At 39.4% G+C, this 27,988-nt stretch overlaps 7 protein-coding genes across 16 annotated transcripts in view; all 7 read left to right on the top strand.

Annotated features, from left to right (window-relative positions):
* The window catches only part of LOC148072349 (protocadherin gamma-A5-like), a 235,222-nt gene that overhangs the window by 88,649 nt on the left and 118,585 nt on the right, over window positions 1–27,988 (top strand). The gene's annotated exons all lie outside the window — the stretch shown is intronic.
* The window catches only part of LOC148072368 (protocadherin beta-15-like), a 138,280-nt gene that overhangs the window by 70,550 nt on the left and 39,742 nt on the right, over window positions 1–27,988 (top strand). Inside the window, exon 1 of one of the 10 annotated variants that reach the window (XM_087799955.1) lies at window positions 23,064–25,526. The exons of the other annotated variants lie outside the window; for them this stretch is intronic. Coding sequence (XP_087656081.1) covers window positions 23,133–25,526 — 2,394 coding nt within the window. The 5' untranslated portion in view covers window positions 23,064–23,132. Of the gene's footprint in view, window positions 1–23,063; window positions 25,527–27,988 lie in introns of those variants that run through there. 10 annotated transcript variants of the gene reach the window in all.
* On the top strand, window positions 843–3,299 carry LOC148072375 (protocadherin gamma-A12-like). The gene has a single exon (XM_087799136.1). It carries the CDS (start codon window positions 857–859, stop codon window positions 3,266–3,268), a length of 2,412 nt encoding a protein of 803 aa, XP_087655262.1. The 5' UTR covers window positions 843–856; the 3' UTR covers window positions 3,269–3,299.
* Window positions 4,517–6,968, top strand: LOC148072374 (protocadherin gamma-A12-like). Its single transcript, XM_087799691.1, has one exon. The coding sequence runs from the start codon at window positions 4,557–4,559 to the stop codon at window positions 6,966–6,968; it is 2,412 nt and encodes an 803-aa protein (XP_087655817.1). The 5' UTR covers window positions 4,517–4,556.
* LOC148072373 (protocadherin-3-like) lies at window positions 8,176–9,176 on the top strand. The gene has a single exon (XM_087799690.1). The coding sequence runs from the start codon at window positions 8,176–8,178 to the stop codon at window positions 9,064–9,066; it is 891 nt and encodes a 296-aa protein (XP_087655816.1). The 3' UTR covers window positions 9,067–9,176.
* Window positions 11,545–14,065, top strand: LOC148072372 (protocadherin gamma-A12-like). Its single transcript, XM_087799689.1, has one exon. The coding sequence runs from the start codon at window positions 11,654–11,656 to the stop codon at window positions 14,063–14,065; it is 2,412 nt and encodes an 803-aa protein (XP_087655815.1). The 5' UTR covers window positions 11,545–11,653.
* Window positions 15,656–18,154, top strand: LOC148072371 (protocadherin gamma-A12-like). The gene has a single exon (XM_087799214.1). It carries the CDS (start codon window positions 15,678–15,680, stop codon window positions 18,087–18,089), a length of 2,412 nt encoding a protein of 803 aa, XP_087655340.1. The 5' UTR covers window positions 15,656–15,677; the 3' UTR covers window positions 18,090–18,154.

Genomic DNA, 27,988 nt, shown 5'->3' with positions numbered 1-27,988 from the left:
CTATATGGAGTCATGCTCATGTGTTTCCTGTCCAAGGAACTTTTTTTTTTTTGTCTATTTTGTATTTCATCTTTTAGATTTCTAAACAATATCATGATATCAATTAAGTAGACCTTTCAATTATTTACCAAATTTTGATTGTGTATTTTACACACAAATATATTTCCCCATAAGTTGTTTTAGTAGTAAAAAACAAGATTGATTTATACATGAGGAAGAGATCCTGGTTTTTACTTTGGGAATATTGAGATTTTTTTCTTTTTTTTCTTTGAGTTGATACATCTGTTTCATGGTTTGAAAAGTGACTTTCCTTATTTGTACAACCTTTAAGTGTTTTGTAGCTAGGGAAGATTATTTCTCTGCCGCTGTCCTTAGTGTTGAATGTCTGCTTTTAGTTGGTATTGATCAGTCTTTCATTGCTTAAATACATATGTTGTTTAATTTTAAATAGAGAATAACATAAAACTATTTTTTTGTTTTCATCTTCTATGGTTAGCACTTAAACAATGTATTTACTGAAATAAAAGACAATAATTATTTAATTAAATAACGATTCCTTTTTCATTTATTTATATTTTTTTAGCACTAATATCTAAATTGAAAATACAAATAACAACAACTCATAATATATTGTAAAAATGTAATGGTGATTTTTGTCCTCACGGTGTCACTAGAGACCTTTAGATGGAGTGAAATGTTGGTTACGCAGAGATCATTCACACCCAGTGATCGAGAACCTCGCAGATCTCTGCAGCTTTTCAGACAAGACAACACACAAAGAGAGGAATTCTGTTGATGGATTAACTGCTTTCATTTTGTTCTACTGATATTTGAAACACATCTACTCTGTGTGACGATGATTTTGACTGGATTTGATGCTGCAAGCTTCGGCTTTGTCATCGTCTTTGTTGTGGCCCAGTGCGCACACGGAGACCTGAGCTACTCCGTGCAGGAAGAGCTAAAACGAGGATCTGTGATCGGAAATATCGCCAAGGATTTGGGGTTTGATGCTTCCATGCTTTCTGCCCGTAAAGCTCGTGTTGATGTTGAGGGAAGTGACAAAAGATTCGTCGGTATTGACGCTCGGAACGGAGATCTAGTGGTCGCTGAGAGAATTGACAGAGAGGAGCATTGTGGAGAAAAACCTTCGTGCGTCCTTAAATTTGACCTGCTGCTGGAGAATCCTTTGGAGCTTCACCGATTGTCTCTGCAAGTACAAGATGTTAATGATAATGCTCCTGTATTTCCTAAAGATACACTGAAGTTAGAAATACGTGAATCTGCTGATAAAGGAGCGAAATATCGCATCAATGCTGCTCATGACTCAGATATAGGTCAGAATACTGTTCAGAATTATATTCTGCAGAAAAATGAAAATTTCGTTTTTAATACTCAGACATCGAGTGATGGTAGTAAAAATGGTGAATTAGTGTTAAATAAAGAACTAGACAGAGAGGAGCAGCAGGAAATGAAATTATTGCTGACTGCTGTAGATGGAGGTTCTCCTCAGAGATCCGGGACTGTGGTCATCCATGTTGTTGTTCTGGACGCAAACGATAACGCTCCTGTCTTCACTCAGGCTGAGTATCAGACCACACTGAGAGAAAATTCACCTCTGAAAACATCAGTTATCACTGTTAGTGCGACTGATGCTGATGAAGGAGTCAATGGTCATGTGACTTATGAGTTTAGTAGAATCTCAAAAAAATCGCGTGAAATATTTTCACTTGATCAGAACTCTGGTGAAATCATAGTGATAGGAGAGATTGATTATGAGGAGGGGTCAAATTATGAGCTGTTTGTTGAAGCTAAAGATGGTTATGGACTTTCATCCGAGGCAAAAGTAATTATTAAAATCATTGACGTTAACGATAACGCTCCTGTTATACATGTCAAGTCTTTAAATATCCCCATACCTGAGAATGTGTCACCTGGTACAGAGGTGGGCATCATCAATGTTCAGGACAGAGACTCTGACAATAACAAACAAGTCAAATGTTTTATTCAACAAAATGTTCCATTTAAATTAGTTCCTTCTATTAAAAACTATTATTCTCTGGTGACTACTGGTCAACTGGACCGTGAACTGGTGTCTGACTACAACATTACAATCACTGCCACTGATGAGGGGTCTCCTCCTCTGTCCTCCTCTAAAACTGTTCACTTATCAGTAGCAGACATCAACGACAACCCACCTGTGTTTGAGGAACAGTCCTACAGCGCATATGTGAGTGAAAACAACAAACCTGGCTCCTCTTTATGTTCCGTTACTGCTCGAGACCCAGACTGGAGACAAAACGGTACCGTGGTTTATTCTCTGTTACCTGCTGAGGTGAACGGTGCCCAGGTGTCCTCCTATCTGTCTGTTAACGGAGACACGGGGGTGATCCACGCTGTCAGGTCCTTTGACTATGAACAGTGGAGGAGTTTTAAAGTCCAGGTGATGGCCAGAGACAACGGTTCTCCTCCACTCAGCAGCAACGTGAGCGTCAGTGTCTTCATATCAGACGTGAACGACAACTCTCCTCAGATACTGTACCCCACCCCGGAGGGCAACTCCTTCATGACCGAGCTGGTCCCCAAAGCTGCACACGGAGGCTCTCTGGTGTCCAAAGTCATCGCAGTGGACGCAGACTCTGGACAGAACGCCTGGCTGTCCTATCATATCGTCAAGTCCACTGATCCGGGACTTTTCACTATTGGTCTCCACAGCGGAGAGATCAGGACCCAGCGGGACATTTCTGAGTCTGACAGCATGAAACAGAACCTGATTGTGGCAGTGAAAGATAACGGACAGCCCTCTCTCTCTGCCACCTGTTCCATGTATCTACTGATTTCTGATAACTTGGCTGAGGTGCCAGAACTGAAGGACATTTCTTATGATGAGAAGAATTCCAAACTCACCTCTTATCTGATCATCGCTCTGGTGTGTGTGTCCACCTTCTTCCTCACCTTCATCATCATCATCCTGGGTGTGAGGTTCTGTCACAGAAGGAAGCCCAGAATGTTGTTTGATGGAGCAGTGGCCATCCCCAGTGCTTATCTGCCTCCTAACTACGCAGATGTTGACGGCACAGGAACTTTACGCAGCACTTACAACTATGACGCCTACTTGACCACAGGATCTCGAACCAGTGACTTTAAGTTTGTGTCCTCTTACAATGACAACACGCTGCCTGCTGACCAGACTCTGAGGAAGAGTCCTTCTGACTTTGCTGATGTGTTTGGAGACTGTGATGGTTCACCTGAGGTAGGAATATTTGAGTAATATTACTTGTTAATTGTTTTTAATTATTGTTAAAGAGAGTTCCTATTTTTTCTGTGGCTGGGAAGATGATCATATACTGTATGTTGCGACAAGTATTTTAAAATGATTGTTTGGTAATTTGGCAACTTTTTGTTGCATTCCTAAATAGTGTTTGTTTTTCTTTTTTACCCGTAACTTAATCAAAAAGCAGTTTTATCCAAAGGTTTTCCTTTCGCGGGTCATTTTCACATTTTTCTTTTCCATCAACTGTATTTTATATAATTTTTCATTTCCTTTTTAAAAATGTTTTAGTATTAATATGATGCAGTTCAAATTGACACTCATATCCTTTTTTAAATTGTGATTGTATTATTCCTACACACAATCAAATTTCACCATGAGTTTTTAGTAGCAAAGACAACCTTGATCTGTAGACAGGAAAGAGCTTTTGTTTCTTACGGACTTTGTGATTTTTAAGTTTATACATCAGTTTCAAGGTTTGAAATTTGATTTCCTGATTTGTGTGGGATTTTTTGTTTTGTCGCTAGAGAAGAGTAATTATCTGCCGCTGTCCTTGGTGCTGAATTTGCTTTAATAGCTTGTGAAGACTGATCAGAAGCACCCACACGTGTTACAATACTTTACTATGTCGTCGTTTGTATTCGTTCTTTTAATCAGCTGTGTCCAAATGCTCCTTAAATATATATCTGCATTATGTTTATTGAGGTCAATTGTTACCGGCATTTGTGATAGTATGTTTTTTTTTACAGGAAATTAAAGTTTGTTAAATTTCAGCTTTATTTATGTTTGGTGTATTAAGATTTAAGATATTTTTTAGCTTTGTTTTTCACTTCTGATATAATATTTTTATTTTTGTATTTGTCACTCTTTCAATATATAAATAAATTAATAAAAAATGAAAATAATAACATCAACCAAATATTCTCTTCGTTTTGTCCTATAATCAGCATTAAAACTAGTAATTAGGAGATTAAAAAAAGGTATACCGAAATAATGAAAAGATGATAATATTGTTCTTACAAATGTTTAAAGCGCTAAAAATAGAAACATTTGATATTAAATTGTGAAAACGTACTTGCTATTTTTGTCCTCACGGTGTCACTAGAGACCTTTTGATGGGTTGAAATGTTGGTTGAGCTGAGATCATTCGCACCCAGTGATCGAGAACCTCGCAGATCTCTGCAGTATTTCAGGCGAGGCGACACACAAAGGGAGGACTTCTGTTGATGGATTAATTTACTTTCATTTTGTTCCACTCATATTTGAAACACATCTACTCTGTGTGACGATGATTTTGACTGGATTTAATGCTGCAAGCCTCGGATTTGTCATCGTCTTTGTTGTGGCCCAGTGCGCACACGGAGACCTGAGCTACTCCGTGCAGGAAGAGCTAAAACGAGGATCTGTGATCGGAAATATCGCCAAGGATTTGGGGTTTGATGTTTCCATGCTTTCTGCTCGTGAAGCTCGTGTTGATGTTGAGGGAAGTGACAAAAGATTCGTCGGTATTGACGCTCGGAACGGAGATCTAGTGGTCGCTGAGAGAATTGACAGAGAGGAGCATTGTGGAAAAAAACCTTCATGCGTCCTTAAATTTGACCTGCTGCTGGAGAATCCTTTGGAGCTTCACCGATTGTCTCTGCAAGTACAAGATGTTAATGATAATGCTCCAATTTTCCCCAAAGATACACTGAAGTTAGAAATACAAGAGTCTGCAGTTAAAGGAGCAAAATATCGCATCAATGCAGCTCATGACTCAGATATAGGTCAAAATACTGTTCAGAATTACATTTTACAAAAAAATGCTAATTTTGTTTTCAATACTCAGACATCGAGTGATGGTAGTAAATATGGTGAATTAGTGTTGAATAAAGAACTAGACAGAGAGGAGCAGCAGGAAATGAAATTATTGCTGACTGCTGTAGATGGAGGTTCTCCTCAGAGATCCGGGACTGTGGTCATCCATGTTGTTGTTCTGGACGCAAATGATAACGCTCCTGTCTTCACTCAGGCTGAGTATCAGACCACACTGAGAGAAAATTCACCTTTGAAAACATCAGTTATCACAGTTGGTGCCACTGATGCAGATGAAGGAATCAATGGTCATGTGACTTATGAGTTCAGTAGAGTATCTGAAAAATCACGTGAAATCTTTTCACTTGATCAGAACTCTGGAGAAATCATAGTGATAGGAGATATTGATTATGAGGAGGGGTCGAATTATGAGCTGTTTATTGAAGCTAAAGATGGTTATGGCTTAACATCTGAGACAAAAGTGATTATTAAAATCACTGATGTTAATGACAACGCTCCTGTTATACATGTCAAGTCTCTAAAAATCCCTATACCTGAGAATGTGTCACCTGGTACAGAGGTGGGCATCATCAATGTTCAGGACAGAGACTCTGACAATAACAAACTAGTCAAATGTTTTATTCAACAAAATGTTCCATTTAAATTAGTTCCTTCTATTAAAAACTATTATTCTCTGGTGACTACTGGTCAACTGGACCGTGAACTGGTGTCTGACTACAACATTACAATCACTGCCACTGATGAGGGGTCTCCTCCTCTGTCCTCCTCTAAAACTGTTCACTTATCAGTAGCAGACATCAACGACAACCCACCTGTGTTTGAGGAACAGTCCTACAGCGCATATGTGAGTGAAAATAACAAACCTGGCTCCTCTTTATGTTCCGTTACTGCTCGAGACCCAGACTGGAGACAAAACGGTACCGTGGTTTATTCTCTGTTACCTGCTGAGGTGAACGGTGCCCAGGTGTCCTCCTATCTGTCTGTTAACGGAGACACGGGGGTGATCCACGCTGTCAGGTCCTTTGACTATGAACAGTGGAGGAGTTTTAAAGTCCAGGTGATGGCCAGAGACAACGGTTCTCCTCCACTCAGCAGCAACGTGAGCGTCAGTGTCTTCATATCAGACGTGAACGACAACTCTCCTCAGATACTGTACCCCACCCCGGAGGGCAACTCCTTCATGACCGAGCTGGTCCCCAAAGCTGCACACGGAGGCTCTCTGGTGTCCAAAGTCATCGCAGTGGACGCAGACTCTGGACAGAACGCCTGGCTGTCCTATCATATCGTCAAGTCCACTGATCCGGGACTTTTCACTATTGGTCTCCACAGCGGAGAGATCAGGACCCAGCGGGACATTTCTGAGTCTGACAGCATGAAACAGAACCTGATTGTGGCAGTGAAAGATAACGGACAGCCCTCTCTCTCTGCCACCTGTTCCATGTATCTACTGATTTCTGATAACTTGGCTGAGGTGCCAGAACTGAAGGACATTTCTTATGATGAGAAGAATTCCAAACTCACCTCTTATCTGATCATCGCTCTGGTGTGTGTGTCCACCTTCTTCCTCACCTTCATCATCATCATCCTGGGTGTGAGGTTCTGTCACAGGAGGAAGCCCAGAATGTTGTTTGATGGAGCAGTGGCCATCCCCAGTGCTTATCTCCCTCCTAACTACGCAGATGTTGACGGCACAGGAACTTTACGCAGCACTTACAACTATGACGCCTACTTGACCACAGGATCTCGAACCAGTGACTTTAAGTTTGTGTCCTCTTACAATGACAACACGCTGCCTGCTGACCAGACTCTGAGGAAGAGTCCTTCTGACTTTGCTGACGTGTTTGGAGACTGTGATGGTTCACCTGAGGTAGGAATATTTGAGTAACATTACTTAAATGTATTTAATTGTTGTCATAAAAATGAGTTTGTAATTTATCTGTGGCTGGAACAATAATGATTTTTTACCTATCCAAGGAACTTGTTAATTTATTTTACATATTTTATGTATTTGATCATCTCTTAGATTTCTAAACAATAACATGATGCAGATCAAGTAGTCATTTTTATTATTTCCTAAGTTGTAGTTTTCTTTTTTTTTTTACAAACAAATATATTTCCCCATGAGTTGTTTTAGAGGTCAAAAACAAGATTGATTTTTACATGAAGGGATTCTGGTTTTTACTTTGGGAATATTAAGATTCATGGTGGGTTTTTTTTTTCTTTGAGTTGATACATCTGTTTCATGGTTTGAAAACTGACTTTTCTTATGTGTATAAGTCTCAAGTGTTTTGTAGCTAGGGAACATTCTTTCTCTGCCGCTGTCCTTAGTGCTGAATGTCTGCTTTAATACTAAGGTGAATCTGATAAGAAGCACCCTCACATTTTAATACTTAACTATATCTTCGATTCTATTTGTTCATTTCTTAAGGCCAATGCCTTTTTCAGCTATATAATTATATGTTAAACATATATCTTCATTATATATGGTCAGATTAAAGTGTGTAAAGTAGAATTGAATATCCTGTTTTCTGGGATAATTACGTTTTTAAAATTATTGATATATTTCAGTTTTTTGAACAAAAATCTGCGCTGTTGTTAATGTTTTTTTTGCCTTTCTTACCTTTTATTTTCTAGTTGGTGTTGATCAGTCTTCCATCGCCTAAATATATATGTTTTTTTTGTTTTTTTTAAATAGATAATAACATACAACTATTTCTTAGTTTTGGTCTACTATAATTAGCACTTATGCTAATATTTAAAAGAAAATAATTATTTAATTAAATAATGTAATCACTTTTTATTTTCCTATATTTTGGTTCTCACTTATATCTACATTTCAAACAGAGATAACAACAACTCATAATATTTTGTAAAATGTAATGGTTATTTTTGTCCTCACGGTGTCACTAGAGACCTTCTGATGGGGTGAAATGTTGGTTACGCAGAGATCATTCACACCCAGTGATCGAGAACCTCGCAGATCTCTGCAGCTTTTCAGACGAGACGACACACAAAGAGGCGAATTCTGTTGATGGATTAACTGCTTTCATTTTGTTCTACTGATATTTGAAAAAGATCTACTCTGTGTGACGATGATTTTGACTGGATTTAATGCTGCAAGCCTCGGATTTGTCATCGTCTTTGTTGTGGCCCAGTGCGCACACGGAGACCTGAGCTACTCCGTGCAGGAAGAGCTAAAACGAGGATCTGTGATCGGAAATATCGCCAAGGATTTGGGATTTGATGTTTCCATGCTTTCAGCCCGTAAAGCTCGTGTTGATGTTGAGGGAAGTGACAAAAGATTCGTTGGTATTGACGCTCGGAACGGAGATCTAGTGGTCGCTGAGAGAATTGACAGAGAGGAGCATTGTGGAGAAAAACCTTCATGCGTCCTTAAATTTGACCTGCTGCTGGAGAATCCTTTGGAGCTTCACCGATTGTCTCTGCAAGTACAAGATGTTAATGATAATGCTCCAGTTTTTCCCAAGGATATAGTGAAGTTAGAAATACGAGAGTCTGCTGATAAAGGAGCGAGATATCGCATCAATGAGGCTCATGACTCAGATATAGGTCAGAATACTGTTCAGAATTATGTTCTGCAGCAAAATAAAAATTTTGTTTTCAATACTCAGACATCGAGTGACGGTAGTAAATATGGAGAATTGGTGTTGAATAAAGAACTAGACAGAGAGGAGCAGCAGGAAATGAAATTATTGCTGACTGCTGTAGATGGAGGTTCTCCTCAGAGATCCGGGACTGTGGTCATCCATGTTGTTGTTCTGGACGCAAACGATAACGCTCCTGTCTTCACTCAGGCTGAGTATCAGACCACACTGAGAGAAAATTCTCCTCTGAAAACATCAGTTATCACTGTTAGTGCCACTGATGCTGATGAAGGAGTTAATGGTCATGTAACTTCAGTAGAATATCTGAAAAATCACGTAAAATGTTTTCACTTGATCAGAACTCTGGAGAAATCATAGTGATAGGAGAGATTGATTATGAGGAGGGGTCAAATTATGAGCTGTTTATTGAAGCGAAAGATGGTTATGGATTAACATCTGTGGCAAAAATAATTGTTAAAATCACTGACGTTAATGACAACGCTCCTCTAAAACTGTTCACTTATCAGTAGCAGACATCAACGACAACCCACCTGTGTTTGAGGAACAGTCCTACAGCGCATATGTGAGAGAAAACAACAAACCTGGCTCCTCTTTATGTTCCGTTACTGCTCGAGACCCAGACTGGAGACAAAACGGTACCGTGGTTTATTCTCTGTTACCTGCTGAGGTTAACGGTGCCCAGGTGTCCTCCTATCTGTCTGTTAACGGAGACACAGGGGTGATCCACGCTGTCAGGTCCTTTGACTATGAACAGTGGAGGAGTTTTAAAGTCCAGGTGATGGCCAGAGACAACGGTTCTCCTCCACTCAGCAGCAACGTGAGCGTCAGTGTCTTCATATCAGACGTGAACGACAACTCTCCTCAGATACTGTACCCCACCCCGGAGGGCAACTCCTTCATGACCGAGCTGGTCCCCAAAGCTGCACACGGAGGCTCTCTGGTGTCCAAAGTCATCGCAGTGGACGCAGACTCTGGACAGAACGCCTGGCTGTCCTATCATATTATCAAGTCCACTGATCCAGGACTTTTCACTATTGGTCTCCACAGCGGAGAGATCAGGACCCAGCGGGACATTTCTGAGTCAGACAGCATGAAACAGAACCTGATTGTGGCAGTGAAAGATAACGGACAGCCCTCTCTCTCTGCCACCTGTTCCATGTATCTACTGATTTCTGATAACTTGGCTGAGGTGCCAGAACTGAAGGACATTTCTTATGATGAGAAGAATTCCAAACTCACCTCTTATCTGATCATCGCTCTGGTGTGTGTGTCCACCTTCTTCCTCACCTTCATCATCATCATCCTGGGTGTGAGGTTCTGTCACAGGAAGAAGCCCAGAATGTTGTTTGATGGAGCAGTGGCCATCCCCAGTGCTTATCTGCCTCCTAACTACGCAGATGTTGACGGCACAGGAACTTTACGCAGCACTTACAACTATGACGCCTACTTGACCACAGGATCTCGAACCAGTGACTTTAAGTTTGTGTCCTCTTACAATGACAACACGCTGCCTGCTGACCAGACTCTGAGGAAGAGTCCTTCTGACTTTGCTGATGTGTTTGGAGACTGTGATGGTTCACCTGAGGTAGGAATATTAGATTAACTTTACTTAAATGTATTTAATTGTTGTCATGAATGTGAGGTTGCAATTTCTCTGTGGCTGGAACGATAATGATTCTTGATGGGACAAGTATATTATAATCCTTATTTAACAACTTGTGACTACTTTCATAACTAATATTTTTAAGTTCAGTAGTATCTTTATCTTTGTAAAAATGTTGGTTTTATTTTCATATTTGCCTATATAGAGTCATGCTCATGTGTTTCCTATCCAAAGATTTTTTTTTTTTTTGTCTATTTTGTATTTCATCTTTTAGATTTCTATACAATAACATGATATCGATTAAGTAGACATTTTAATTATTTCCCAAAATTTGATTATCTTTATTTTACACACAAATATATTTTCCCATGAGTTGCTTTAGTAGTAAAAAACAAGATGGATTTATACATGAGGAAGACATCCTGGTTTTTACTTTGGGAATATTGATATTTTTTTCATTTTTTCTTTGAGTTGATACATCTGTTTCATGGTTTGAAAAGTCACTTCCCTTATTTGTACAACCTTTAGGTGTTTTGTAGCTAGGAAAGATTATTTCTCTGCCGCTGTCCTTAGTGCTGAATGTCTGCTTTAATACTAAGGTGAATCTGATCAGAAGCACCCACACATTTCAATATTTAACTATATACTCAATTCTATTTGTTCTTTTCTTTAGGCCAATGCCCTTTTCAGCTGTGTAATTATATGTCAAACATGTATCTTCATTATATATGGTCAGATTAAATTGTGTAAAGTAGAAGTGAATATCCTGTTTTCTGGAATCATTACGTTTGTAAAATTACTGATGTATTTCAGTTTTTTTTTTTTTTTTAATCCGCGCTGTTGTTTAGGTTTTTTGCCCTTCTTACTTATCATTTTCTAGTTGGTATTGATCAGTCTTTCATTGCTTAAATTCATATGTTGTTTAATTTTAAATAGAAAATAACATAAAACTATGTCTTTATTTTCGTATTCTATAATTAGCACTTAAACTATGTATTTACTGAAATAAAATACAATAATTATTTAATTAAATAACGATTTATTATGTATTTATATATTTTTTGTTCTCACTAATATCTAAATTGAAAACACAAATAACAACAACTCATAATATATTGTAAAAATGTAATGGTTATTTTTGTCCTCACGGTGTCACTAGAGACCTTCTGATGGGGTGAAATGTTGGTTACGCAGAGATCATTCACACCCAGTGATCGAGAACCTCGCAGATCTCTGCAGCTTTTCAGACGAGACGACACACAAAGAGGCGAATTCTGTTGATGGATTAACTGCTTTCATTTTGTTCTACTGATATTTGAAACACATCTACTCTGTGTGACGATGATTTTGACTGGATTTGATGCTTCAAGCTTCGGCTTTGTCATCGTCGTTGTTGTGGCCCAGTGCGCACACGGAGACCTGAGCTACTCCGTGCAGGAAGAGCTAAAACGAGGATCTGTGATCGGAAATATCGCCAAGGATTTGGGATTTGATGTTTCCATGCTTTCTGCTCGTGAAGCTCGTGTTGATGTTGAGGGAAGTGACAAAAGATTCGTCGGTATTGACGCTCGGAACGGAGATCTAGTGGTCGCTGAGAGAATTGACAGAGAGGAGCATTGTGGAGAAAAACCTTCGTGCGTCCTTAAATTTGACCTGCTGCTGGAGAATCCTTTGGAGCTTCACCGATTGTCTCTGCAAGTACAAGATGTTAATGATAATGCTCCTGTTTTTCCTAAAGATAAACTGAAGTTAGAAATACATGAGTCTGCTGATAAAGGAGCGAAATATCGCATCAATGCAGCTCATGACTCAGATATAGGTCAGAATACTGTTCAGAATTATATCCTGCAGAAAAATGAAAATTTCGTTTTTAATACTCAGACATCGAGCGATGGTAGTAAAAATGGTGAATTAGTGTTGAATAAAGAACTAGACAGAGAGGAGCAACAGGAAATGAAATTATTGCTGACTGCTGTAGATGGAGGTTCTCCTCAGAGATCCGGGACTGTGGTCATCCATGTTGTTGTTCTGGACGCAAACGATAACGCTCCTGTCTTCACTCAGGCTGAGTATCAGACCACACTGAGAGAAAATTCACCTCTGAAAACATCAGTTATCACTGTTAGTGCCGCTGATGCTGATGAAGGAATTAATGGTCATGTAATTTATGAGTTCAGTAGAATATCTGAAAAGTCACGTAAAATGTTTTCACTTGATCAGAACTCTGGAGAAATCATAGTGATAGGAGAGATTGATTATGAGGAGGGGTCAAAGTATGAGCTGTTTGTTGAAGCCAAAGATGGTTTTGGACTTTCATCTGAGGCCAAAGTTATTATAAAAATCACTGATGTTAACGACAACGCTCCTGTTATACATGTCAAGTCTCTAAAAATCCCCATACCTGAAAATGTGTCCCCTGGTACAGAGGTGGGCATCATCAATGTTCAGGACAGAGACTCTGACAATAACAAACAAGTCAAATGTTTCATTCAACAAAATCTTCCATTTAAATTAGTTCCTTCTATTAAAAACTATTATTCTCTGGTGACTACTGGTCAACTGGACCGTGAACTGGTGTCTGACTACAACATTACAATCACTGCCACTGATGAGGGGTCTCCTCCTCTGTCCTCCTCTAAAACTGTTCACTTATCAGTAGCAGACATCAACGACAACCCACCTGTGTTTGAGGAACAGTCCTACAGCGCATATGTGAGTGAAAATAACAAACCTGGCTCCTCTTTATGTTCAGTTACTGCTCGAGACCCAGACTGGAGACAAAACGGTACCGTGGTTTATTCTCTGTTACCTGCTGAGGTGAACGGTGCCCAGGTGTCCTCCTATCTGTCTGTTAACGGAGACACGGGGGTGATCCACGCTGTCAGGTCCTTTGACTATGAACAGTGGAGGAGTTTTAAAGTCCAGGTGATGGCCAGAGACAACGGTTCTCCTCCACTCAGCAGCAACGTGAGCGTCAGTGTCTTCATATCAGACGTGAACGACAACTCTCCTCAGATACTGTACCCCACCCCGGAGGGCAACTCCTTCATGACCGAGCTGGTCCCCAAAGCTGCCCATGGAGGCTCTCTGGTGTCCAAAGTCATCGCAGTGGACGCAGACTCTGGACAGAACGCCTGGCTGTCCTATCATATCGTCAAGTCCACTGATCCGGGACTTTTCACTATTGGTCTCCACAGCGGAGAGATCAGGACCCAGCGGGACATTTCTGAGTCTGACAGCATGAAACAGAACCTGATTGTGGCAGTGAAAGATAACGGACAGCCCTCTCTCTCTGCCACCTGTTCCATGTATCTACTGATTTCTGATAACTTGGCTGAGGTGCCAGAACTGAAGGACATTTCTTATGATGAGAAGAATTCCAAACTCACCTCTTATCTGATCATCGCTCTGGTGTGTGTGTCCACCTTCTTCCTCACCTTCATCATCATCATCCTGGGTGTGAGGTTCTGTCACAGGAGGAAGCCCAGAATGTTGTTTGATGGAGCAGTGGCCATCCCCAGTGCTTATCTCCCTCCTAACTACGCAGATGTTGACGGCACAGGAACTTTACGCAGCACTTACAACTATGACGCCTACTTGACCACAGGATCTCGAACCAGTGACTTTAAGTTTGTGTCCTCTTACAATGACAACACGCTGCCTGCTGACCAGACTCTGAGGAAGAGTCCTTCTGACTTTGCTGATGTTTTCGGAGACTGTGATGGTTCACCTGAGGTAGGAATATTTGAGTAACATTACTTATTAAACATATTTATTTGGTGTTATAAAAGTGTGTATACAATCACTGTGGCTGGAAAGATGATCATTCATGTTGGGAAGTATTTTAAAGTCAATATTTGGCAACTTGTATTTGTATTCATATTTACTGTTTTGTATCTTCCTAATTACTTGTTACTTTATACAATTGTTCTTTTATTTAGATTATTTTTCTATTGTGAGTCATGCTCACATGTTTCTTTCCCGACGAACTTAAGTTTATTTGCTCAAACTCTAATAACGTCTTCCAGTGGCTGAACTAAAAAACTGGAGTTGTTAACACGAAGAACAAGACTCCAATAACGACTTGTTTATTTTGGTGAAACAAGGTCACTTTAAATAACTACTTTGCCATAACTAGTGGAGAATATCAATAGTCCTTTTAACCTTAATTATTGAGAGCTAGAGCGACGAAATGACTTGAGAAATGAATTCAAATATTTGAATTTCAAGATATGAATTTCACACAATTCGATTATCACTACATAAGAGTATCTTGAAATAAAATAAATACATTCATCTCACCTCCGTACTCATATGTTGTAATCCAGTGTATTTTTTTACTCATTACTAAACTGTGATTTTATTTTTCCTACACACAAACACATTTCCCCATGTGTTGTTTTAGTAACAAACACCAAGATTGATTCATACACAAGGAAGATATTTCAGTTTTTAGATGACTTCGTGATTATTAAAATTCATATGGATTTGTTTTACCTGTAGTTAATGGTTTGTCATGGTATGAAATTTGATTTTCCTGATTTGTGTAGTTTTTATCTGTCTTGTAGCTAGAAAAGATTACCTATCCTCCGCTGTCCTTAGTGCTGAATGTGTGCATTAACTGTTATATACAGTAAATACTGATCAGAAGCATTAATATATGTTGTAAGCCTTCATTTATATTGGATTGTAATTTTCTTTTTATTTAAGTTGATACTATTTTCAGCTCTATATAAATATATAGTTGTCAAACACTTATCTCCATAATATTAATCTAGGTCAATAGTAAAACATTGCTGTGGTTGTCTTTTCCTTTAGAATATTGAAGTTTGTTAAATGACTGATGTATTTTAGGTTGGTGTAGTAACATGTACAATGTAGTTTAGCTGTGTTTGCACTTCTTATAGAACATTTAACTTCTCGTTTTGATCAGTCTTAGGTTATTTAAATAGTTTCATTTTTAATCAATAATATCGATGATAAATTGATTTGTATTGGTCTATTTCACTCTGCTTTCAAACTGGGAATGTACATTCATTAAAATGAATAAATCAAAGAAATAATTATATAATTATTAATGATTATAACTGTGTTCTTAGTATTTTCAAAAGTTAAAACAAAAAAATCCACATCTAATAATTGTTGAAAATTGTAATTACTATTTTTGTCCTCACGGTGTCACTAGAGACCTTTTGATGGGTTGAATTAGTGTTTAGCTGAGAACATTTACACCCAGTGATCGAGAACCTCGCAGATCTCTGCAGCGTTTAAGGCGAGACGACACACACAGAGAGGACTCCGTTGATGGAATAACACACCTTGATTTTTTTTCTTCATTTTTGAGACACATCTACTCTGTTTGAAGATGATTTTGACTGGATTTGATGCTTCAAGCTTCGGCTTTGTCATCGTCTTTGTTGTGGCCCAGTGCGCACACGGAGACCTGAGCTACTCCGTGCAGGAAGAGCTAAAACGAGGATCTGTGATCGGAAATATCGCCAAGGATTTGGGATTTGATGTTTCCATGCTTTCTGCCCGTAAAGCTCGTGTTGATGTTGAGGGAAGTGACAAAAGATTCGTCGGTATTGACGCTCGGAACGGAGATCTAGTGGTCGCTGAGAGAATTGACAGAGAGGAGCATTGTGGAGAAAAACCTTCGTGCGTCCTTAAATTTGACCTGCTGCTGGAGAATCCTTTGGAGCTTCACCGATTGTCTCTTCAAGTACAAGATGTTAACGATAATTCTCCGGTTTTTCCTAAAACTATTGTGAAATTAGAAATACACGAGTTAACTGTTAAAGGAGCGAAATATCGCATCAATGCTGCACGAGATGCAGATATAGGTCAGAATACTGTTCAGAATTATATTCTGCAGGAAAATAAATATTTTGTGTTTAATACTCAGACATCGAGTGCAGGTAGTAAAAATGGTGAACTAGTGTTGGATAAAGAACTAGACAGAGAGGAGCAGCAGGAAATGAAATTATTGCTGACTGCTGTAGATGGAGGTTCTCCTCAGAGATCCGGGACTGTGGTCATCCATGTTGTTGTTCTGGACGCAAATGATAACGCTCCTGTCTTCACTCAGGCTGAGTATCAGACCACACTGAGAGAAAATTCACCTCTGAAAACATCAGTTATCACTGTTAGTGCAATTGATGCTGATGAAGGAATCAATGGTCATGTGACTTATGAGTTTAATCAACTATCTGTTAAGTCACGAGAAATATTCTCAATTGATCCAAACTCTGGAGAAATCATAGTGATAGGAGAGATTGATTATGAGGAGGGGTCAAAGTATGAGGTTTTTGTTGAAGCTAAAGATGGTTATGGACTAACGTCCGATGCTAAAGTTATTATTAAAATCACTGATGTTAACGACAACGCTCCTGTTATACATGTCAAGTCTTTAAAAATCCCCATACCTGAGAATGTGTCACCTGGTACAGAGGTGGGCATCATCAATGTTCAGGACAGAGACTCTGACAATAACAAACAAGTCAAATGTTTTATTCAACAAAATGTTCCATTTAAATTAGTTCCTTCTATTAAAAACTATTATTCTCTGGTGACTACTGGTCAACTGGACCGTGAACTGGTGTCTGACTACAACATTACAATCACTGCCACTGATGAGGGGTCTCCTCCTCTGTCCTCCTCTAAAACTGTTCACTTATCAGTAGCAGACATCAACGACAACCCACCTGTGTTTGAGGAACAGTCCTACAGCGCATATGTGAGAGAAAACAACAAACCTGGCTCCTCTTTATGTTCCGTTACTGCTCGAGACCCAGACTGGAGACAAAACGGTACCGTGGTTTATTCTCTGTTACCTGCTGAGGTGAACGGTGCCCAGGTGTCCTCCTATCTGTCTGTTAACGGAGACACAGGGGTGATCCACGCTGTCAGGTCCTTTGACTATGAACAGTGGAGGAGTTTTAAAGTCCAGGTGATGGCCAGAGACAATGGTTCTCCTCCACTCAGCAGCAACGTGAGCGTCAGTGTCTTCATATCAGACGTGAACGACAACTCTCCTCAGATACTGTACCCCACCCCGGAGGGCAACTCCTTCATGACCGAGCTGGTCCCCAAAGCTGCCCACGGAGGTTCTCTGGTGTCCAAAGTCATCGCAGTGGACGCAGACTCTGGACAGAACGCCTGGCTGTCCTATCATATCGTCAAGTCCACTGATCCAGGACTTTTCACTATTGGTCTCCACAGCGGAGAGATCAGGACCCAGCGGGACATTTCTGAGTCTGACAGCATGAAACAGAACCTGATTGTGGCAGTGAAAGATAACGGACAGCCCTCTCTCTCTGCCACCTGTTCCATGTATCTACTGATTTCTGATAACTTGGCTGAGGTGCCAGAACTGAAGGACATTTCTTATGATGAGAAGAATTCCAAACTCACCTCTTATCTGATCGTCGCTCTGGTGTGTGTGTCCACCTTCTTCCTCACCTTCATCATCATCATCCTGGGTGTGAGGTTCTGTCACAGGAGGAAGCCCAGAATGTTGTTTGATGGAGCAGTGGCCATCCCCAGTGCTTATCTGCCTCCTAACTACGCAGATGTTGACGGCACAGGAACTTTACGCAGCACTTACAACTATGACGCCTACTTGACCACAGGATCTCGAACCAGTGACTTTAAGTTTGTGTCCTCTTACAATGACAACACGCTGCCTGCTGACCAGACTCTGAGGAAGAGTCCTTCTGACTTTGCTGATGTGTTTGGAGACTGTGATGGTTCACCTGAGGTAGGAATATTTGAGTAATATTACTTGTTAATTGTTTTTAATTATTGTTAAAGAGAGTTCCTATTTTTTCTGTGGCTGGGAAGATGATCATATACTGTATGTTGCGACAAGTATTTTAAAATGATTGTTTGGCAATTTGGCAACTTTTTGTTGCATTCCTAAATAGTGTTTGTTTTTCTTTTTTATCCGTAACTTAATAAAAAAGCAGTTTTATCCAAAGGTTTTCCTTTCGCGGGTCATTTTCACATTTTTCTTTTCCATCAAATGTATTTTATATAATTTTTCATTTCCTTTTTAAAAATGTTTTAGTATTAATATGATGCAGTTCAAATTGACACTCATATCCTTTTTTAAATTGTGATTGTATTATTCCTACACACAATCAAATTTCACCATGAGTTTTTAGTAGCAAAGACAACCTTGATCTGTAGACAGGAAAGAGCTTTTGTTTCTTACGGACTTTGTGATTTTTAAGTTTATACATCAGTTTCAAGGTTTGAAATTTGATTTCCTGATTTGTGTGGGATTTTTGGTTTTGTGGCTAGAGAAGAGTAATTATCTGCCGCTGTCCTTGGTGCTGAATTTGCTTTAATAGCTTGCGAAGACTGATCAGAAGCACCCACACGTGTTACAATACTTTACTATGTCGTCGTTTGTATTCGTTCTTTTCATCAGCTGTGTCCAAATGCTCCTTAAATATGTATCTGCATTATATTTATTGAGATCAATTGTTACCGGCATTTGTGATAGTATGTTGTTTTCTTTACAGGGAATTAAAGTTTGTTAAATTACAGCTTTATTTATGTTTGGTGTATTAAGATTTAAGATATTTTTTAGCTTTGTTTTTCACTTCTGATATAATATTTTTATTTTTGTATTTGTCACTCTTTCAATATATAAATAAATTAATAAAAAAAGAAAATAATAACGTCAACCAAATATTCTCTTCGTTTTGTCCTATAATCAGCATTCAAACTAGTAATTAGAGGATTAAAAAAAGGAATACCTAAATAATGAAAACATGATAATATTGTTCTCACTAATGTATAAAGCGCAAACAAAATATAAACCTTTGATTATAAATTGTGAAATTGTACTTGCTATAATTGTCCTCACGGTGTCACTAGAGACCTTCTGATGGGTTGAAATGTTGGTTGAGCTGAGATCATTCGCACCCAGTGATCGAGAACCTCGCAGATCTCTGCAGTATTTCAGGCGAGACGACACACAAAGAGAGGACTTCTGTTGATGGATTAATTTACTTTCATTTTGTTCCACTCATATTTAAGACACATCTAATCTGTGTGACGATGATTTTGACTGGATTTGATGCTTCAAGCTTCGGCTTTGTCATCGTCTTTGTTGTGGCCCAGTGCGCACACGGAGACCTGAGCTACTCCGTGCAGGAAGAGCTAAAACGTGGATCTGTGATCGGAAATATCGCCAAGGATTTGGGATTTGATGTTTCCATGCTTTCCTCCCGTAAAGCTCGTGTTGATGTTGAGGGAAGTGACAAAAGATTCGTCGGTATTGACGCTCGGAACGGAGATCTAGTGGTCGCTGAGAGAATTGACAGAGAGGAGCATTGTGGAGAAAAACCTTCATGCGTCCTTAAATTTGACCTGCTGCTGGAGAATCCTTTGGAGCTTCACCGATTGTCTCTGCAAGTACAAGATGTAAATGATAATGCTCCTGTATTTCCCAAAGATATAGTGAAGTTAGATATACATGAGTTAACTGGTAAGGGAGCTAAATATCGCATAAATGAGGCTCATGATGCAGATATAGGTCAAAATACTGTTCAGAATTATATTCTGCAACTTAATAAATATTTTATATGCATCACTCAAACAAAAAGTGATGGGAGTAAATATGGAGAACTAGTGTTAAATAAAGAACTAGACAGAGAGGAACAGCAGGAAATGAAATTATTGCTGACTGCTGTAGATGGAGGTTCTCCTCAGAAATCCGGGACTGTGGTCATCCATGTTGTTGTTCTGGATGCAAACGATAACGCTCCTGTCTTCACTCAGGCTGAGTATCAGACCACACTGAGAGAAAATTCACCTCTGAAAACATCAGTTATCACTGTTAGTGCCACTGATGCTGATGAAGGAGTTAATGGTCATGTGACTTATGAGTTCAGTAGAATATCTGAAAAGTCACGTAAAATGTTTTCACTTGATCAGAACTCTGGAGAAATCATAGTGATAGGAGAAATTGATTATGAGGAGGGGTCAAAGTATGAACTGTTTATTGAAGCGAAAGATGGTTATGGATTAACATCTGTGACAAAAGTAATTGTTAAAATCACTGACGTTAACGACAACGCTCCTGTGATACATGTCAAGTCTTTAAATATCCCAATACCTGAGAATGTGTCACCTGGTACAGAGGTGGGCATCATCAATGTTCAGGACAGAGACTCTGACAATAACAAACTAGTCAAATGTTTCATTCAACAAAATGTTCCATTTAAATTAGTTCCTTCTATTAAAAACTATTATTCTCTGGTGACTACTGGTCAACTGGACCGTGAACTGGTGTCTGACTACAACATTACAATCACTGCCACTGATGAGGGGTCTCCTCCTCTGTCCTCCTCTAAAACTGTTCACTTATCAGTAGCAGACATCAACGACAACCCACCTGTGTTTGAGGAACAGTCCTACAGCGCATATGTGAGTGAAAACAACAAACCTGGCTCCTCTTTATGTTCCGTTGCTGCTCGAGACCCAGACTGGAGACAAAACGGTACCGTGGTTTATTCTCTGTTACCTGCTGAGGTGAACGGTGCCCAGGTGTCCTCCTATCTGTCTGTTAACGGAGACACGGGGGTGATCCACGCTGTCAGGTCCTTTGACTATGAACAGTGGAGGAGTTTTAAAGTCCAGGTGATGGCCAGAGACAACGGTTCTCCTCCACTCAGCAGCAACGTGAGCGTCAGTGTCTTCATATCAGACGTGAACGACAACTCTCCTCAGATACTGTACCCCACCCCGGAGGGCAATTCCTTCATGACCGAGCTGGTCCCCAAAGCTGCACACGGAGGCTCTCTGGTGTCCAAAGTCATCGCAGTGGACGCAGACTCTGGACAGAACGCCTGGCTGTCCTATCATATCGTCAAGTCCACTGATCCGGGACTTTTCACTATTGGTCTCCACAGCGGAGAGATCCGGACCCAGCGGGACATTTCTGAGTCTGACAGCATGAAACAGAACCTGATTGTGGCAGTGAAAGATAACGGACAGCCCTCTCTCTCTGCCACCTGTTCCATGTATCTACTGATTTCTGATAACTTGGCTGAGGTGCCAGAACTGAAGGACATTTCTTATGATGAGAAGAATTCCAAACTCACCTCTTATCTGATCATCGCTCTGGTGTGTGTGTCCACCTTCTTCCTCACCTTCATCATCATCATCCTGGGTGTGAGGTTCTGTCACAGGAGGAAGCCCAGAATGTTGTTTGATGGAGCAGTGGCCATCCCCAGTGCTTATCTCCCTCCTAACTACGCAGATGTTGACGGCACAGGAACTTTACGCAGCACTTACAACTATGACGCCTACTTGACAACAGGATCTCGAACCAGTGACTTTAAGTTTGTGTCCTCTTACAATGACAACACGCTGCCTGCTGACCAGACTCTGAGGAAGAGTCCTTCTGACTTTGCTGACGTGTTTGGAGACTGTGATGGTTCACCTGAGGTAGGAATATTAGATTAACTTTACTTAAATGTATTTAATTGTTGTCATGAATGTGAGGTTGCAATTTCTCTGTGGCTGGAACGATAATGATTCTTGATGGGACAAGTATATTATAATCCTTATTTAACAACTTGTGACTACTTTCATAACTTATATTTTTATGTTCAGTAGTATCTTTATCTTTGTAAAAATGTTGGTTTTATTTTCATATTTGCCTATATGGAGTCATGCTCATGTGTTTCCTATCCAAGGATTTTTTTTTTTTTGTCTATTTTGTATTTCATCTTTTAGATTTCTATACAATAACATGATATCGATTAAGTAGACATTTTAATTATTTCCCAAAATTTGATTATCTTTATTTTACACACAAATATATTTTCCCATGAGTTGCTTTAGTAGTAAAAAACAAGATGGATTTATACATGAGGAAGACATCCTGGTTTTTACTTTGGGAATATTGATATTTTTTTCATTTTTTCTTTGAGTTGATACATCTGTTTCATGGTTTGAAAAGTCACTTCCCTTATTTGTACAACCTTTAGGTGTTTTGTAGCTAGGAAAGATTATTTCTCTGCCGCTGTCCTTAGTGCTGAATGTCTGCTTTAATACTAAGGTGAATCTGATCAGAAGCACCCACACATTTCAATATTTAACTATATACTCAATTCTATTTGTTCTTTTCTTTAGGCCAATGCCCTTTTCAGCTGTGTAATTATATGTCAAACATGTATCTTCATTATATATGGTCAGATTAAATTGTGTAAAGTAGAAGTGAATATCCTGTTTTCTGGAATCATTACGTTTGTAAAATTACTGATGTATTTCAGTTTGTTTGTTTTTTTAATCCACGCTGTTGTTTAGGTTTTTTGCCCTTCTTACTTATCATTTTCTAGTTGGTATTGATCAGTCTTTCATTGCTTAAATTCATATGTTGTTTAATTTTAAATAGAGAATAACATAAAACTATGTCTTTATTTTCGTATTCTATAATTAGCACTTAAACTATGTATCTACTGAAATAAAATACAATAATTATTTAATTAAATAACGATTTATTATTTATTTATATATTTTTTGTTCTCACTAATATCTAAATTGAAAACACAAATAACAACAACTCATAATATATTGTAAAAATGTAATGGTTATTTTTGTCCTCACGGTGTCACTAGAGACCTTCTGATGGGGTGAAATGTTGGTTACGCAGAGATCATTCACACCCAGTGATCGAGAACCTCGCAGATCTCTGCAGCTTTTCAGACGAGACGACACACAAAGAGGCGAATTCTGTTGATGGATTAACTGCTTTCATTTTGTTCTACTGATATTTGAAACACATCTACTCTGTGTGACGATGATTTTGACTGGATTTGATGCTTCAAGCTTCGGCTTTGTCATCGTCTTTGTTGTGGCCCAGTGCGCACACGGAGACCTGAGCTACTCCGTGCAGGAAGAGCTAAAACGAGGATCTGTGATCGGAAATATCGCCAAGGATTTGGGGTTTGATGTTTCCATGCTTTCTGCTCGTGAAGCTCGTGTTGATGTTGAGGGAAGTGACAAAAGATTCGTCGGTATTGACGCTCGGAACGGAGATCTAGTGGTCGCTGAGAGAATTGACAGAGAGGAGCATTGTGGAGAAAAACCTTCGTGCGTCCTTAAATTTGACCTGCTGCTGGAGAATCCTTTGGAGCTTCACCGATTGTCTCTTCAAGTACAAGATGTTAATGATAATGCTCCTGTTTTTCCTAAAGATAAACTGAAGTTAGAAATACATGAGTCTGCTGATAAAGGAGCGAAATATCGCATCAATGCAGCTCATGACTCAGATATAGGTCAGAATACTGTTCAGAATTATATCCTGCAGAAAAATGAAAATTTCGTTTTTAATACTCAGACATCGAGCGATGGTAGTAAAAATGGTGAATTGGTGTTGAATAAAGAACTAGACAGAGAGGAGCAACAGGAAATGAAATTATTGCTGACTGCTGTAGATGGAGGTTCTCCTCAGAGATCCGGGACTGTGGTCATCCATGTTGTTGTTCTGGACGCAAACGATAACGCTCCTGTCTTCACTCAGGCTGAGTATCAGACCACACTGAGAGAAAATTCACCTCTGAAAACATCAGTTATCACTGTTAGTGCCACTGATGCTGATGAAGGAATTAATGGTCATGTAATTTATGAGTTCAGTAGAATATCTGAAAAGTCACGTAAAATGTTTTCTCTTGATCAGATGTCTGGAGAAATCATAGTGATAGCAGAAATTGATTATGAGGAGGGGTCCAATTATGAGCTGTTTGTTGAAGCCAAAGATGGTTTTGGACTTTCATCTGAGGCCAAAGTTATTATAAAAATCACTGATGTTAACGACAACGCTCCTGTTATACATGTCAAGTCTCTAAAAATCCCCATACCTGAGAATGTGTCACCTGGTACAGAGGTGGGCATCATCAATGTTCAGGACAGAGACTCTGACAATAACAAACTAGTCAAATGTTTTATTCAACAAAATGTTCCATTTAAATTAGTTCCTTCTATTAAAAACTATTATTCTCTGGTGACTACTGGTCAACTGGACCGTGAACTGGTGTCTGACTACAACATTACAATCACTGCCACTGATGAGGGGTCTCCTCCTCTGTCCTCCTCTAAAACTGTTCACTTATCAGTAGCAGACATCAACGACAACCCACCTGTGTTTGAGGAACAGTCCTACAGCGCATATGTGAGTGAAAACAACAAACCTGGCTCCTCTTTATGTTCTGTTACTGCTCGAGACCCAGACTGGAGACAAAACGGTACCGTGGTTTATTCTCTGTTACCTGCTGAGGTGAACGGTGCCCAGGTGTCCTCCTATCTGTCTGTTAACGGAGACACGGGGGTGATCCACGCTGTCAGGTCCTTTGACTATGAACAGTGGAGGAGTTTTAAAGTCCAGGTGATGGCCAGAGACAACGGTTCTCCTCCACTCAGCAGCAACGTGAGCGTCAGTGTCTTCATATCAGACGTGAACGACAACTCTCCTCAGATACTGTACCCCACCCCGGAGGGCAACTCCTTCATGACCGAGCTGGTCCCCAAAGCTGCACACGGAGGCTCTCTGGTGTCCAAAGTCATCGCAGTGGATGCAGACTCTGGACAGAACGCCTGGCTGTCCTATCAAATCGTCAAGTCCACTGATCCGGGACTTTTCACTATTGGTCTCCACAGCGGAGAGATCAGGACCCAGCGGGACATTTCTGAGTCTGACAGCATGAAACAGAACCTGATTGTGGCAGTGAAAGATAACGGACAGCCCTCTCTCTCTGCCACCTGTTCCATGTATCTACTGATTTCTGATAACTTGGCTGAGGTGCCAGAACTGAAGGACATTTCTTATGATGAGAAGAATTCCAAACTCACCTCTTATCTGATCATCGCTCTGGTGTGTGTGTCCACCTTCTTCCTCACCTTCATCATCATCATCCTGGGTGTGAGGTTCTGTCACAGGAGGAAGCCCAGAATGTTGTTTGATGGAGCAGTGGCCATCCCCAGTGCTTATCTCCCTCCTAACTACGCAGATGTTGACGGCACAGGAACTTTACGCAGCACTTACAACTATGACGCCTACTTGACAACAGGATCTCGAACCAGTGACTTTAAGTTTGTGTCCTCTTACAATGACAACACGCTGCCTGCTGACCAGACTCTGAGGAAGAGTCCTTCTGACTTTGCTGATGTGTTCGGAGACTGTGATGGTTCACCTGAGGTAGGAATATTTAAATAACATTACTTATTAAACATATTTATTTGGTGTTATAAAAGTGTGTATACAATCACTGTGGCTGGAAAGGTGATCATTCATGTTAGGAAGTATTTTAAAGTCAATATTTGGCAACTTGTATTTTGTATTCAGATTTACTGTTTTTATCTTCCTAATTACTTGTTACTTAATACAATTGTTCTTTTATTTAGATTATTTTTCTATTGTGAGTCATGCTCACATGTTTCTTTCCCCACAAACTTAAGTTTATTTTCTCAAACTCTAACAACGTCTTCCAGTGGCTGAACTAAAAAACTGGAGTTGTTAACATGAAGAACAAGACTCCAATAACGACTTGTTCATTTTGGTGAAACAAGGTCACTTTAAATAACTACTTTGCCATAACTAGTGGAGAATATCAATAGTCCTTTTTACCTTAATTATTGAGAGCTAGAGTGACGAAATGACTTGAGAAATGAATTCAAATATTTGAATTTCAAGGTATGAATTTCACACAATTCGATTATCACTACATAAGAGTATCTTGAAATAAAATAAATACATTCATCTCACCTCCGTACTCATATGTTGTAATCCAGTGTATTTTTTTACTCATTACTAAACTGTGATTTTATTTTTCCTACACACAAACACATTTCCCCATGTGTTGTTTTAGTAACAAACACCAAGATTGATTCATACACAAGGAAGATATTTCAGTTTTTAGATGACTTTGTGATTATTAAAATTCATATGGATTTGTTTTACCTGTAGTTAATGGTTTGTCATGGTATGAAATTTGATTTTCCTGATTCGTGTAGTTTTTATCTGTCTTGTAGCTAGAAAAGATTACCTATCCTCCGCTGTCCTTAGTGCTGAATGTGTGCATTAACTGTTATATACAGTAAATACTGATCAGAAGCATTAATATATGTTGTAAGCCTTCATTTATATTGGATTGTAATTTTCTTTTTATTTAAGTTGATACTATTTTCAGCTCTATATAAATATATAGTTGTCAAACACTTATCTCCATAATATTAATCTAGGTCAATAGTAAAACATTGCTGTGGTTGTCTTTTCCTTTAGAATATTGAAGTTTGTTAAATGACTGATGTATTTTAGGTTGGTGTAGTAAGATGTACAATGTAGTTTAGCAGTGTTTTGCACTTCTTGTAGAATATTTAACTTCTCGTTTTGATCAGTCTTAGGTTATTTAAATAGTTTCATTTTTAATCAATAATATCGATGATAAATTGATTTGTATTGGTCTATTTCACTCTGCTTTCAAAGTGGGAATGTACATTCCTTAAAATGAATAAATCAAAGAAATAATTATATAATTATAAATGATTATAACTGTGTTCTTAGTATTTTTCAAAAGTTAAAACAAAAAAATCCACATCTAATAATTGTTGAAAATTGTAATTACTATTTTTGTCCTCACGGTGTCACTAGAGACCTTTTGATGGGTTGAATTAGTGTTTAGCTGAGAACATTTACACCCAGTGATCGAGAACCTCGCAGATCTCTGCAGCGTTTAAGGCGAGACGACACACACAGAGAGGACTCCGTTGATGGAATAACACACCTTGATTTTTTTTCTTCATTTTTGAGACACATCTACTCTGTGTGACGATGATTTTGACTGGATTTGATGCTTCAAGCTTCGGCTTTGTCATCGTCTTTGTTGTGGCCCAGTGCGCACACGGAGACCTGAGCTACTCCGTGCAGGAAGAGCTAAAACGTGGATCTGTGATCGGAAATATCGCCAAGGATTTGGGATTTGATGTTTCCATGCTTTCCTCCCGTAAAGCTCGTGTTGATGTTGAGGGAAGTGACAAAAGATTCGTCGGTATTGACGCTCGGAACGGAGATCTAGTGGTCGCTGAGAGAATCGACAGAGAGGAGCATTGTGGAGAAAAACCTTCATGCGTCCTTAAATTTGACCTGCTGCTGGAAAATCCTTTGGAGCTTCACCGATTGTCTCTGCAAGTACAAGATGTAAATGATAATGCTCCTGTTTTCCCTAAAGGTATTGTTAAGTTAGAAATCCGAGAGTCTGCTGTTAAAGGAGCGAGATATCGCATCAATGCAGCGAGAGATGCAGATATAGGTCAGAATACTGTTCAGAATTATATTCTGCAGCAAAATAAATATTTTGTTTTCGACACTCAGATTTCAATTGGAGGTAGTAAATATGGTGAATTAGTGTTAGATAAAGAACTAGACAGAGAGGAGCAACAGGAAATGAAATTATTGCTGACTGCTGTAGATGGAGGTTCTCCTCAGAGATCCGGGACTGTGGTCATCCATGTTGTTGTTCTGGACGCAAATGATAACGCTCCTGTCTTCACTCAGGCTGAGTATCAGACCACACTGAGAGAAAATTCACCTCTGAAAACATCAGTTATCACTGTTAGTGCCACTGATGCTGATGAAGGAATCAATGGTCATGTGACTTATGA

This window comes from Callionymus lyra, chromosome 9 (genome assembly GCF_982586985.1).
Source record: "Callionymus lyra chromosome 9, fCalLyr1.hap1.1, whole genome shotgun sequence".
NCBI classification, from domain to species: Eukaryota; Metazoa; Chordata; class Actinopteri; order Syngnathiformes; family Callionymidae; genus Callionymus; species Callionymus lyra.
This window is presented reverse-complemented; position numbering and strand designations above follow the sequence as displayed.

Bases quoted from the DNA above. Each gene is read 5' to 3' on its own strand.
- LOC148072375 (XM_087799136.1), top strand. From the start codon at position 857: ATGATTTTGACTGGATTTGATGCTGCAAGCTTCGGCTTTGTCATCGTC.
- LOC148072374 (XM_087799691.1), top strand. From the start codon at position 4,557: ATGATTTTGACTGGATTTAATGCTGCAAGCCTCGGATTTGTCATCGTC.
- LOC148072373 (XM_087799690.1), top strand. From the start codon at position 8,176: ATGATTTTGACTGGATTTAATGCTGCAAGCCTCGGATTTGTCATCGTC.
- LOC148072372 (XM_087799689.1), top strand. From the start codon at position 11,654: ATGATTTTGACTGGATTTGATGCTTCAAGCTTCGGCTTTGTCATCGTC.
- LOC148072371 (XM_087799214.1), top strand. From the start codon at position 15,678: ATGATTTTGACTGGATTTGATGCTTCAAGCTTCGGCTTTGTCATCGTC.